At 46.7% G+C, this 14,430-nt stretch overlaps 1 protein-coding gene across 2 annotated transcripts in view; it reads left to right on the top strand.

Moving 5' to 3' along the window:
• The first annotated feature begins 3,810 nt into the window (after positions 1-3,810).
• Positions 3,811-14,430, top strand: part of HLF (HLF transcription factor, PAR bZIP family member) — a 37,115-nt gene continuing 26,495 nt past the window's right edge. Inside the window, exons 1-2 of one of the 2 annotated variants that reach the window (XM_037406498.1) lie at positions 3,811-4,127; positions 5,509-5,844. In XM_037406498.1, the coding sequence (XP_037262395.1) occupies positions 4,022-4,127; positions 5,509-5,844 (442 nt within the window). In that variant the 5' untranslated portion in view covers positions 3,811-4,021. The remainder of the gene's footprint in view (positions 4,128-5,508; positions 5,845-14,430) is intronic. The other variant, XM_037406508.1, reaches the window with a different exon arrangement.

Genomic DNA, 14,430 nt, shown 5'->3' with positions numbered 1-14,430 from the left:
CAGGCTGCAGCGGGAGGTTCAGGTTGGATGTTGGAAACATTCCTTCCCTGGAAGGGTGGCCCAGCGGTGGAGCAGGCTGCCCCGGGAGGCGGTGGGGTCACCGAAGCGCGGACGCGGTGCGCAGGGCGTGGGTGGGGGTGGCAGCGCTGGGTTAAAGGTCCGTGACCCAGGTGTCCCGTGCACAGCGGGGAGCACAGGTCCCTCGGGCGCGGTGCTGCAGGCTCTGCCTGCACCGAGCCCCGCGCCGCTGGGAAACGTTTCACACGGCCTCGGCGGGGACAGCCCCCGCCCTTACTCCGCGTTGCACGCACGGACACGGGCCGCGTTAGGGAGCGGAGCGCGCCGGGGTGCGAGCCGGGCCGGGGGGCAGCGGGGCACGGCGGCAGCGCCCCCCCAGCTGGCGGGTCGGGGCGCCTGGCGGGCTCGCAGCCCAGCTGCCCCGGGAACGGCCCCGCTGCGTCGCCCGGTTCCGCCGTTGTGCCGCGGGGCCCGGGGGCGGGGCGGGGGCGGGGCGGCTCACGGGGCGGGGCGGGGCGGGGGAGCGCGGGCCCCGCCAGGAGCCGCCGCCGCAGCGGGGGAGCGCGCGGCCACCCGCGCCTCCGGGCCCTGCCATTGGCCCAAAGTAGGTCAGCGCGCGCGCTCACGTGACGGCGCTCGCGTGCGTCTCTCCCGCTCCGCGTGACGGCGGCGCGGCAGGGGGCAGGGGACACGGGGCAGGGATCAGGGGACAGGGGACAGGGCCCAGGGATCAGGGACCAGGGGTTAGGGCTAGGGGCCGGGGGTCAGGGGCCAGGGGGCTGGGGGCCGGGAGGATCCGGCTGGGCCACCGTTAGTTGATCCCTTGATCGTTTGAGATGCCGGCGGCGCTGCGCTTGGCCCCGGGCAGGTGCCGGCGCTCCCGTGAGGGGACCCCGGGCGCAGTGCTGGTGGCGAGGCCCCGCCGTGCCCGGCCGTGGGCTGCCAGCCCAGAACCAAAGGCAGGGCCAAGGTGGCCCCGGGCCGTGCCGCCGGGTGGCCCCGGGGCTGCCCACACGGCCACGGGGGCTCCTGCTGCCACAGGGGTGGCTAACCCTGGGCGCGTAGGTAGAAGAACCCCTTAAAAGTGTACAGGCTTTTTGAGCTTAAAGTTTTCTTTTCAAATTGTGTGTGCTAAAAGAAAAGAATTGCTTTTAAAAAAAATCTTGGAAAATGGTACATTAGCTTACATGTATTTGGTTTGAAAAAAACTAGGATCTTTGGGCCATATAACTGGTCACATTTCTGTGTTGAAAACACTAAGGGCAGAAACATAAACATTGGCTGAGATTTATTTTTTTTTTAATTGGGGACCGATCAAGGTATTTTCTACACAAAACCTAAGTAGCTGTCATAGTTGTTCATAAGCCATAAAATAAACACTTCACGGGTGAATGCTAAGCTAAGAATACATGCCAATAAACATTGGCATGTGTTAGTATTTTGCTTGGAAAATGTAGAAATCCAGTTAGTGTATCATTAGCTCTGTTTTCGTTGTGTTTGCCTCACCTGGAGTGCAGCGTGCAGGCTCAGCCAGTGGCCAAAATAGCATGAAAGAAGCGGGGGCCACCTTTGGAAAAGCATAGCCAGTGAAAATCGGTAACTCATGGGTAAATCCAACACCAGTACTCAGTAACAGGGTGCTGTCCTGCCAGCCTGGCGATTCGGGCTGCTTGGAATGAAGCCTGCATCCAGGACAAGGCTGGAGTTAAATTACTGCTCCTGTTGTACCGTAAGACTGAAAAAACCAGCTCCAGCACCCTAACTCAGGTACTTTGCTCAGCTCTTCTGGCTGGTCCATGTATCAGGAAGAGTTGTTCCAGCTTTCTCACCCAGGACATTCCCAGCACTTCATGGTCCATCTGTAACTGTATGCAGTCCTCAATGTCTGGCTGCTTCGTTTTGTTCCACACTTGCACAGATCTACACAGAATTCATCCTATTCAGTGTCAAGTAGTGAAACTGCAGTTTTCCTGCCATTCTGTTGCATAGAAAATGCCGTTTCTTTCTGTCAAGTATATTTTGTCTGTAGTGGTCAATAACCATAAAAACCTAAGTAGTTCTGCTCAAGTTGAGCTTTCATTACATCCCTAACTAATCTTGTTTGTAACTGGCGTTTCCCAATACCCCCATTACTTGGACATCTTCTATTCTGTGTAGTCTTCTTTGTTGCTTACCAGATCTCTTAAATGTATCTTGTTTTATTCTTTATACTGGATAGAAAAAACCTTCTGTACTGTATCTGCATATGGATTGCAGATCGCCCTAATCTTTATGTCGCTCATTCTACCTCTGTAATTAAAGGTTTCCAGTAACTAGCAATTTGGCCGTCTGAGGCAACATTGGTATATGTACAATCATTTAATAATCTACTGCTTTTTTTAGGTTAGGTGGCTTCGAAACTACTGTGCTGCTACTGTCATATTCCTGCTTGAAGCCCCTCCAGTTGCCAGCCTGTGGCATTTGAAGGTTTTCCATAACCCCGCTCAGCTGTGCCATAGGTACATCGATCTTACGCTGTCTCTGGTTCTGAAGGGCCTGATGAGTGCAGTTGCCAGTCTTCAAGTTTTGGTTGTGCTAGTGCAATTTTATTGATTTGAACGTACTTTAGACTTTGATGAGTTGTTTGAAGTTGTTTGTTTTAGTTGGATCGTTTGACTAGACGCTAGTCAGTGCACGCAATCAGAGAGAGATGCATATGGGGATAACGTAACTGTCCAAGCCAGACTTCTGTTCCTCAGGGAGCTTTTGTTTCCAAATAGTGGGCATCCCAACTAAAAGCTTACTCACGTGATTTATCTGTATTTGCTTGTAGTGAGTATTTATGATTATTTGTTACTGGCAGAAGAACTGACTTTTGAAGAACACTAAATACAGATTGTAAAGCTATACAAAATGCCATCCAAAAATCCCAAAAGGATGATGAGAAGCAGGGAGATACAGATGCCTACAGGCACCTGAAGGGCTGCAGTTACTCCAGCACGATGGCAGCTCTGGAGCAGTCTGTGCGGTGGGGCCCGCGGCCTGCCAGGGCGGCTGCAGGCCTGAGCGGTGGGAAGCCAACCCAACTTGTGAGGAACTTGGCAAGCGGGAAGCCCTTTCCAACACAGAACTGGGACATGCTGGTGGGCCTCCTGCTAGTGGTGGCAGCTCTGTCACCCCTGCTCGTCCCGGTAACTGGTGAGGGAAGCGATCCGCTTGCGGCAACGGGGCGTATGGCAGGCCCGCTCCGGCACGCAGCGCCCACGGGCCCGGGAACCGGTTCCCCGAGCCGTGTATCACAGGAGCACCCGGGCCGGCTCCCCCGGCGCCAGGGCAGCCTGACGGCCGCCCCCCCACGGGCTGGCCCCGGCCGCCCCTCCGGCCGCGGCACTGTCCGGTCCCTCAGGCGGCCGCGGGGGGGGCTCGCCCACTCGCTCCCCTCAGGGGCGCCGCCGCGCTCCCCGCTGCCCTCACGCTCGGATGCACCGAGCGAGGTCAAATGCTCAGCGCTCATTAACATTCCTCCCGGTTACCGGGGAGACGGCGGCGGGGGCAGCGGGGCGGCCGCGCTCCTCACCGACCCCGCTCTCTCAGGAGGCGCTGGCGGCTCCCCGCCCCCCCCGCCCGCCGGGGTAACGGCCGCCGCGCGCGCGCCGGCGAAGGGGGGGGCGCGGGGCGGGGCGCAGCAGAGGGGCGGGGCCGCCCGCCGCGCCCCCCGCGCCAATGGCGGGGCCGCGCCGCGCCTGACGTCAGCGCCGGCAGCGCCTGCACATGGGCGCGCGGCCGGGGCGCGCGGCGCAGAGCGGGCGGCGGGAGCGGCGCGGGCAGCGGCGGCGGCAGCGGCGCGGGCAGCGGCGGCGGCGGAGCGGCCTTTCCCGCGCCCCTGCTCCGGCGGCCCTCGGGCGCCCCTCGCCAGCGCGGCTCGGCTCGGCCCGGCGCCCGTCTCACCGCGCTCTGTAGCGGCGCCCGCGAAAGGAAGGGGAAGGAACCGCTGCCGCGCAGCTGCCCCGAGGCAAAGCCCATCATGTCGCGGCCGCTCCCGCTGAACCCCACCTTCCTACCTCCCACCTACGGGGTGCTGAAGTCCCTACTGGAAAACCCGCTCAAGCTGCCGCTCGCTCACGAAGACGGTGAGGCTTCCCCGGGCAGCCCGCGCTCCCCCGGCCCCCCGGGGCCGGCTCTGCCCCTCCGGGCGCTTGCGGGCCCCCTCGCACCCCTCCGCACCCCGGGTCCCCGAGGGCAGGCGCCCCGAAATGGCAGCCCCCTTCCTGCCGCTACCTCAGGGGCCGCTGCCTCGCTCCCCACTTTCTCCCCGCGGCGATTAAGTAATGGGATGATTTCGGGGACGTTAGGCGGCGAGCGATGGCCGCAGCCGGCCTGACCTAACGGAAGGCGCTCGGTTTTTCCATCGCTGCGGAGCCACCGGCTCCGGCCGCCTGGAAAAATAAATTAAAGGGCGCGATTTACCTCAGGCGAAGCGGCGGGGGGGCGGCACGGCCCGCCATTCCCCACCCACCCCACCCCCCGGCCGCGCCCGGGTCCCGCCGCAGCCTCCCCGGGGCGGCCCGCGGCTCCGTGCGCCCCCGGCCCCCGCCGGGCTACCCCGCGGCTGCAGGGCGCTCCGGGCCCGGGAACTTGCAACTTTTCGGGAAAGCTGAGGCAGTGCGGGTGCGATCGCACCTGGGATTTCGAGTGACTCAAATGCGCGTTCAAAGCAGAAATCTGTGAAGGGTTTTGTAGAGCCAAGGCGGTTTGTACCCTCAGCTTCCCGAATTTCATTGCAAAGCCACTCTTAGCAGTTCGGTGGGGTTGCTGCCAGTGGTTAAAAAGAAAATGTTACGAAGGCGTGGTAGTTACGAAGGCATACAGTCTTGCAAATCTTGTAGAGAAATCGGGTGCTGCCCATCAAAAAGGTGTACGGAATGTTGGGGGAATGAGTAGGAGGCATCATTTTAACTTTTGCTTTCCTTCCGCCTTTGACTTGTTCCTTGGCTTTGCACATCACAGTGCATATTCTGCCAGGCTTCACTGCTGTTTTAAGTTAGTACATGTTAAGAAGCACTGAATTTGAGGACTATTTTCCTTGTGTAAGGATTAGCAAGACTGAGACCTTAATTTAGAAGTATGACAGGATAATAAATTACAGGGATTTTAGGTTAAGGCTGTTCCTTTTCAACAGAATACAGCAACAGCTTCCAGTTTGCTTTAACTTAAGTATTCAGCAGACTTAAAAGTGAGTATTTATTGAAACTGACGCTTAAAGCCATGCATGTAGTGGGATTGTTAACTAAAAATAGAGGAAAATCTCAAAAACACAGTTAGATCCAGCAGAGGTGCTTGGTTGGCATGACCCTTCAATTCTTTATTAAATAGAGTGAATCTAAGGAGTTAATTATGTGGAGGGAGTACTTGTTTCTTAAAACTGACAGTGCAGCAGAAATAATGAAAGTGGTACTAGCCAATATTTTTAATTACTGAGCTCTTACATCTTTATTATGTGTTTTGTTTAAGCATTCGGTAAAGAAAAAGACAAAGAGAAGAAGTTAGATGATGACAGCACCAGTACCACAGTCCCTCAGTCAGCTTTCTTGGGCCCAACATTATGGGACAAGACACTGCCATATGATGGAGACACTTTCCAGTTGGAATACATGGACCTGGAAGAATTCCTCTCAGAAAATGGCATTCCACCCAGCCCAAACCAGCACGAGCATAGCCCACACCAGTCAGGTCTCCAGCAAGCTACCTCAGCATCACCTTCTGTCATGGACCTCAGCAGCAGGGCTTCTACTTCAGTCCATCCAAGCATGGTGTCACAGAACTGCATGCAGAGCCCGGTCAGACCAGGTAAATCAGCCCTAAGAACTTCTTACGGATTTTGGCATGAGCCTTTCTCCCTAGTGTAAATCGTTATTCTCCCTGTATGGTTGACAAGCAGCTTAGAGAGCTCCAATATGATTCAAGTCACTCGCACTCCAAAAAATGAAAATAATAGCTCTGGTTATTGTTAAGTTGCTCCACTGGCATTTTGGTTTAAATTATGCAAGGAAGCTGTGGGAATTCCAAGGAAACTTGCCTATCTTTCTTTCTTGGTAGCCTAGCTATTGGCAAGTAGAAAGACCGCAAATGGAGTAGTAGGAATGCATAGATGCCATGGTGTTAAATGAACAGGTAGAAGAGAAAACGCCAGCGTTTGATGTGAGAACACAGAAGTGGTCAATTATTCTGAAGCTAAAACTTAAAGACAGTGCTTTCTGTTTGACATTTTGGCCATAATCTTTCTCTTTATTGAGCAAAGTAAATTTTTCTATAGTGTGTGGGGCAGGAGTGGAATTTTGGAGCTGCATTTTAATCGTGTTTATGTCTGCATGAACTGAGTGTAACTCTAGTTGGTAACTTGCATCTGCACTCACCTTAAGCTGTAGGCAGATAAAGTATCTTGGAGTTCAAGTTCTGATTTTAATGCATGATTCAAACCCATTTAATGTCAGTGGAAGCCTTGCATTAGTTTATTAGCACCTGAAATCATCCCTTTAGAGCCACTAGTATGAGTCCAGAGTAGCAGCTCTGGCATGACACAGGCATGGCTGAGATCATGGTCAGTGGAATAGCGTCAACATTGAAGTTTGGAAAACTTGGAGCTTAGCCTTTTTTTTTTTTTTTTAAAGACCAAGGGTGACTTATTTATTGTGCTCTTCTGCTCATACAAGGTTTGCAAGAGCAAAGTGTGCTCTTGGCAGCAGGAAACCACTCCTCTCCCTTCTGTTTGATCATTTGCCACGCTCAGCGTGCGAAGTTATTGTCAGAATCATCTGATAAGGAGGCAAAATAAATAAATAGAAGGACAAAAGTTGTGGAGGAGGGTGAAATAGATGTCTTACAAGTCTGCAACATTCCTTTCTTGTTAAAAAGAAATAAAATACCCCCCAAAACACCCCAAACCTGTCAACAGACTCCTTGTGTCCCCGTGTCAGAGGTGTGTATTTAGTCGATTTAATTTACTTTATGTAGGTGGATTTTACTTTGTTTTGTATTTCAGTTTCAAGGCGTTTCATAGTTAACCAATAACTTGTAAGGATTTCCAAAGTTAAAGTATATTTGCAGATGGCAAGAGCAGAATATAAAAATCCCTTGCTTTTTCTGAGCCAGTTTTTAAAAATAGTGCATATATGCTACACCCTTTTCTGTCGCATATGCACACATAAAATTAAAAGCAGATAATCTGGCCCCATTCTTTTTTTCAGAGGAGGCTGGTTATAAGCCAGGCTTTTAACGATCACCTGTCAGATTTTATTTGTAATCAGCTGCCTGCCTGACTTTTCAACTCATTGATTTTTTTTTTTTTTTGAGTTTTTCCTGAGCTGTTTGCAGCTCAGGGTTACAAACTTTTCTCATTAGAGACTCTGCATGCTTTACTGTTGTAAAAGAAGTTATGCCTGTTGGGGTAGGTTAAAACATCTAAAGTTGCAGGTATCTTTTCCCTGTGTCATCTTGCCTTAAGAATAATGTAATTTGCTTGTTAAATGTGTGTTCTGTTTAGTGTGTTTTTTTTTTAAAAAGGGAGCTCATTCAATTTCTTAAATCAGTATTCCCCCTCCCCTCACAAATAGGCACTATGACTTAATTGACAGTAGTCTGGTTTATCATCAGGTTGTTGAAATTTTTGTGTGCTGCCATGTAAAAATCTTTCTTAGAGAAGCTGTTCTGAAGATAAGATTATCTTAGAGTTTAGCATTTAAGAAAGTTTTAATGTAAGACAGTATATATTTTAAAAACCAAATTTTTAGTAGAAGTAAAAATGATCATTTTAGGTTGTCATAAGAAGTGCCAAGGCAAATGTGCTGCTTTCAAATACAGAATTTAGTCTGAAAGTAAATATTAAAATCATTATAATGGAGCCTTTTGGTTAATGTATCTTAAGACTTTTAAAATACATTTTTTTTTTAAACTGTCATATGAAGAAAGGGTTTTTTATTTGGTGTTAGCTACTATTCCAGTATGCATGGCTTTGTGATTTGTATTGTTGTAATAAACCCAAGAACAAATAGTATAGTGTATACAATTTCAATAAAAAATATTTCCATGTGATCTTACTTTTTTTAGGAAAACTGAATCTTTAAAGTGGTGGTAATTCTTCTAAAAATGTTTCATTGTTGTGTCCTCTGAATTTTGTCTTACAATGGAAGCCTGTTTGAGTGTGTGGACTTGGGCTGAAAGAGGGGTCAAACCCTGTACTGCTTACATCCCTACTTTAAGTGGCTCTGCAGTGTTTAGCATCAGTGTATCACGTGCAGTTGGTCAGAACTCCTATACCTGCGTGTACTCTGTATCAGGGAGGATGTACATGTGCACGTGGAACACCGCATGTGACTCGTGTACATAGATGGTGTGTCTTGGATGTAGAGGGTTTATAGAAGAGTGGCATAAAAAGATTGTTTTGCACATGTGTTGAAATACATGCCTTATCTGACTTCAGAAGCTAATGGTATTGCCCAAATATGTATTTTATACCCTCTCTGGAAGAGATCTTGAAATCTGCGTTGGCATTCACTGATAAGTGTCGCCAGGCTCAGCAAAGCTGAGCTGATCCTGACTGTAAGCATGACATTACAAAAATCCTCACTGTTGACTTTTTTTTTTAAAGGTAAAAAAAATAAGAACAAAAAGGTTTCTTATAAATTTAACTTAATTCAGTATTTCCAGCTCAGACTGTCTGGTTGATGGAAAAATGTTTAGGCTCACTAGTTTGTCCCTGTTCTCTGGACTATAGCAAAGAATAAAGCAAGCATCTACTTTCCCATAAATCTGTTCAGAAAATGTACCTATAGCAAATACTGCGTTTTCTTTTGAAGAGGAGGGACACAGGATAATGGCTGTTGCAAGACTGGAATGCGATTTATTTCTCTTTCACAGTACCAATTTTGTTAATAAAAAATGGTATTTTAATGTATTTTTAGCATTGCAGACCACCATTCATTGTAATGTGTAGACGCATTTAAAACTGCTTTTCAGTCTCTATATTGGATGCTGGTTAATTGGTTGAAAACAGGTTTTATGAAGCTAACCTTTAATTTTGTTACTTCAGACACTGTTTTGTGGTTCTTCATCTGTTACTCACCTTGTGTTGTCTTTTGCTAGTTTTTTTGGTGGAATGTAAATCTCCATTTAACTGTGGAGTCTTTTAAGGAAATTTGGAGTAATTGTAGCTGTTTGTATGTAAAGGGAGGTTCACGTTTTGCTGGTAACTGGTTGGTGGTTACTTTTACCTGGCTCTTTTCCCTGTGTCGGCCTTATTTGGGTGAATGGGGCAGCTACTGTAAAGGGTTTGAACGGAGTGAGTTAGAGTTCAGAAGCATCAGCTACGTCTGGTGGAAGGCCCTAATTAGAAGGTGTTTGGGATTTTGTGGTTTAGATCAGAGTTTTCTGTTTGCTACCAAAGCCTTGGATGTAGGGCTGTGTCGTGCGGATGCTGCTGACACAGTGATAACCCATGTATTGTTACTGCTTTGCTCCTGAAGGAGTACAGGGCTGTCGGGGCTTTGAGAAACTCCCTCGTTCTTTGCGTTCTGTGACACTAGTTTTCAGTTTGTGTTGCCTGGATGCATTAAACTACTTGCAAAGGATCAGCCAAAGATTATTTAAGGAGAAAAAAATAAAAAAAGGCAAAACAAGTTCTGTAATCTGCTGCAGAAATGCACCTCTATGCAGTATCTGCAAGTCTAGGGGTCTGTTAATCAAAAAGCTGAAAATTGTTTCCATATGAAGTGTACTTACTCCACCCTACCCCCTCAAGAACACAAGGATTTTATTAAATGCCATGCTTTATTTATTCAGCTGAGATATTTCATCTAGAGCACAGTATCCATTACCTTCGACTTCTTCCATAGACACTGAACTGTAATGATTGACACTAGGCATGATTGGGTGGTTTTTGGCATTTTCTTTTAACTCATGTTTGCGACAAGCGCAGCAGCAATTGGGAGAGGTTTGTTCTTGCTCCATGCAGCCTCTCAAGTGCATACTGGGGATGACTTGGTGAACGGGGCAGCCCACAAAAGGGTGTGTGTGCAACACTCCCTTTATTGCAGTCTTCCTTCCCTTGTGTTTCTTAACGTGACCTCCTCTTCCAGCACAGCCTTTGTAGTGTGAAAGGCAGCATTCCCAGCAGCCAGCTTGTACCTGGAATCTGCTCCTAAGCTTTAATCATTGTTTACAAGCCGTTACTAGGTGTGCATAAGCCACAGTGTGAGCCCCCTCTTTTGGAGTCGAAGGATTCTACCTCCAGCACCAAGAGGAGCTGGGAATTTCCTGACCTTTGGTCTCCCATGTGACAACATGGGAATGACCAGCTAAACCGTCAGGCAGGCTGGTACCGAGAGCTGCTCTTCACATTGACTCTCACGTGAGGCTCTGGATGGCTGTTGCCTGCATGACCATGTGCTTCAGGCACGTGGCAGTCCCCTGTGCAGCGGGCTCAGCATGGCTTTTGCTAGAGCTGCAGGCACGCACACACAGCTGTTTGCTTCTGCCATTACCAGCCGATGCTGAAATTGCAGTGAAACGGAGAAGCTTTGCTCTGGACTGCCATGGCAAGGAAAATGCAATATGCAGACAAGTCGCACGACTCCTTTCTGGATCAAAAGGAGATGCAAAATACATTCAGGCAAATATTAAAAATAGCCTGTCACATGATAACGGGGAAAAAGTGCTGAACACAGAAGCCTTGTTAATGCTAGAAGCAAGAACACTGTGTCTCCTTCAGGAGATCTAATTTTAATATTCACTGTTAAATGTTGATTATTGGTTAAATAATTGCTTGACTGCATGAAGGAACTTGAAGTTAATTCAGAGTTCAAACAGTAAACAGCATGAAACATCTTGGGTTTTATGCTATACTTTTAAAATACACCTGGCCTGACTTGGGAATAGTGCTTTCCACACGGAGCTACTTAGGCAAGTCAGGGCTATCCAGTGCTAGGAGGAGGATACGCAGAGGGAACAAGTAGGGGTGTTTGTCTCCTTAGATGTTTCAAGGATGTCTGAGTGTTGAACTTGTTGCAATTATCTAGAAAAAGCACAGTGTCTCTCTTGGAGCCTTGTTTCCCATCTCAGTGCATTGGAAAGTGATTGAATGATTCTCTAGTGCAGTGATTTGATGTATTTTTTTTTCAAGAAGCAAGTATACCCTGAAGTCTTTTATAAAACAATGTGTTACAGTTAAGAGAGAAGACCTCATCGGGAGATGTATACAAAGAAGACATTGATATTATCTGATTAGATGAAGCTGCTAGGCAACACATTAAATTGTTCAATCTCTACATATTTATATGACAGCAGATTGGCAATTGTGGGAGCTAGCAGTGGCCAGATTCTGCCCAATTAATCTAAGCAATGAGTACTTTACTCCTCATGTGGTCTTACTGATTTCAGTATTTCTCAGCAGGCCCAGCAGCTTGTTGACTGCTCTCCATCAGCTCCTAGGTGGAGCAGCAAAATGTCACCATTCACTCTCTTGTCATTCATCTTTCTGGATTATTATATTTTTTTTAAGAGGGGCAGCAGCTCTCTGCTCCAGTGGAGTTTTCTCAGGATGAAAGGACATATTCAACATCGGTAAAGAAGACTTTAGAGCATCGTGAAATCAGAAGCATGGTTGGCTGGCAGTATGCTATGGAGCTATTTAGTGTTTATATCACAGAAACATGATCATAAGTTTTACCTTTTTTGAAGTCTCTTTCATAACAAATGTATATTTCCCATATTTTGTCTGCGTTTCACAGAAGACCGATGATTAGAAAAGAGTATTTCAGCTAAGTGATATTCAAGAAAAACTGTAGTTTGATCTCTTCTATGTTAAGTAGATAATAAAAGCTCTGAAAAAAACATTTACTTAAACCTCAAATCTACTGCGTTTAATGGAGTAACTTATACATAATGAGTCAGTATAGAAACTGTAAAATGCAAGGTTGTGTCAAAATGATTGCATGACAGATTTTGTAGCTTCTATCACCTTTTTTTTTAATGAAGAAATGGCATTAAAGAAACTGTATTTATTACAAAGCTGAATTTGGTCCTGAGAGCTTTGAAGCTAATGTGGGGAAAGCTAACAAGCTAACACAGGTACGTAAGGCAGTGTGTGTTGCAACATTATTTTTTTTTTCCATTTTCTTTCTTCTTTTCTCTTTCTCTTTTCTCCTGGAGCTCTTCATAGCACTTCAGCTTTGCATAAGTGAGGTGCTATCCATCAAGTTTTAAATGAATACAAGTTATTGTTCAACCTCTCGCATTTCTGACATGCTTGAAACTTGTACAGTTATGCTTCCCTGCCCCATTCTCTGAACTAAATTTTGCCAGGGCTAAATTTGGCCCAGATTTTCATTGTGTACCACCCAGCGCCATGGTTTAGCTTCTCTGATGTGGCATGCTCTTGCTTCAGGGTTCTTCGCTCAACTTTGAGAGAAACGGCTTTAGCTTTTCATCTTACTTGTATTATTCTCTTGTTCATATTTGCCATTTAATGAAAACAGGCATTGAGGATTTTGAAGCTCCTTGCTTGTGCTTTGGTGTATGGCTGTTTGTAGGGGGAAATAAAAAATCCAGATTGATTAGGGACCTAGAAAACTCAGGTCCTTATTAACTGGAATGCAAATCTAGATTATTACTGAAACAAGACTTCACAGGAGCTGCAGATCAATGTATTACCATGTATTTACTACAAGCAGAAGCTAGAGTGAATATAACAGTAACTCATCTGTAACAAAATGTCATCCTTAGATATGTAGGTGTTTAAGCAGAGAGGTGAAAATACATAGTTTGGCAAAGATGTGTTGAGGAAGGAGAATGGTTTCGGGGGAAAAAAGTGTGTTCTTTCCCAGTTAGCCTTAGGGAGCTCAGCTTGCTATAAATTCTTTGTTCTGGAACATGGCTGTGGACAATAGGTCAAAGATTAAGTAATTCATTACAGAACTGGTTGGTACTCCTGAATTTAATAAACAAATGAATGAACAGGGTTCTGTCTGTAGCAAGATCCATTACTTTGTGTGGTAATGGTTGGATCTTTACTTCTACATGTAAGGCTCCCTGTTAATTCTTGTATGTGGACATTGCTACATTTGAGGTGACCTGGTAACTTGGCAATCATGATGCAGATGAAAGCACTCAAACCAGAAATTAAATGCAGTCCCATTAGTAACTGCTTATAATTTGAGATTCTAAGGATGTGAGGAAGGAAACCGTAGATTGCATTTTGAAAAACAGAAGGAACAATAATATGAAACTTCTAAACACAAAATACTCCTGCAGAACTGTTTGACAGAGCAATTAATATTTTGAGCACAGTGAGGTTACGGAAATAATAGCACTAAACCTTCTTGTGGAAGAGTACATTACTCAAGGCTGCAGAATATAAAACACAATCTCAAAGCAAGAGGGCTGCATTGAAACAGCAAAGGTGAGTTAAAACAACTTGGTCATTTTATAAACGCACCATTTCAACATTTGGAAATGAGTCCTACTCCAGCAAGAAGTCAGCTTAAAAAACAGCTGCATGCTTAGCTTCTGATGCTTAGTAAGTAGGAACTAAGCACTCAAAAATAAATTCTGTTCCTCATCAAAACAGAGAGGGTTAAACTGACTTAATTTGAAGGACCCTGCAGCAATCAGATATGCCACTGTTCCCTCTTCCTTTGTGCTGCATAGTGGAAATATAGATGTTACTGACGTCTGTAATCCCTGCAGCTGCGGCCCCTCGTTGCAGCGTGGGGCATTTGGCCATTTCATGCCTGTAACTCTTGCAGCTCTGTTGCTCTCCGTGATAGATGAGTATTAGGGTATTTTCTTTTACCTCGTTTCCTATGAAAACAAACCATATGCAGTCATTGTAGGTCTCTGGTGTGTTCCTGCTTCATGGTTTTTGAATATATTGGCTGATTTTAACCAAATGTGGCAAGAAAGTTGTGATTCTGAAAGAACGATTGCATTCCTAAAATTTCATGAAAGTAGATGAGTGGATAGGGTGGGAATATGCAACTGAGCAGGATAAGCTGTAATGCAAATGTGCGTTTTCTACATCAGCAAATTTACATAGGACCTTTAAAATGCCTGATCTGTGTGAAATGCTTCTGGGAAAGCTGACACCCTTTCAGACACTACGAGATGTCAATTCATTTTCAGAAATTAATCTGCAAGGAACCAGGTTTAATTGGTTTAGTGTGTTGGGAGGAGGGGGGGGATAGTATCATAAACTTTTTTCCACCATTATTTTTCCTTTGAAATTCCTTGTCTCCTGGAGTCTTCTGATTATATGAGACTCCAAGGTTTCATTTAAGGAGTTACAAAACCAACTGTAAAGTCTCTAGGCAAGATCTTGAAAGTGCTGAAGCCAGGCAATGGGATGATCTTGGACCTCTCCAAAGTAGAGCACGGTTATTTTAC

This window comes from Falco rusticolus, chromosome 1 (genome assembly GCF_015220075.1).
Source record: "Falco rusticolus isolate bFalRus1 chromosome 1, bFalRus1.pri, whole genome shotgun sequence".
Classification (NCBI taxonomy): domain Eukaryota; kingdom Metazoa; phylum Chordata; class Aves; order Falconiformes; family Falconidae; genus Falco; species Falco rusticolus.
The sequence above is the reverse complement of the archived record's forward strand: the minus strand, read 5'-3'. Positions and strand labels throughout refer to the sequence as shown.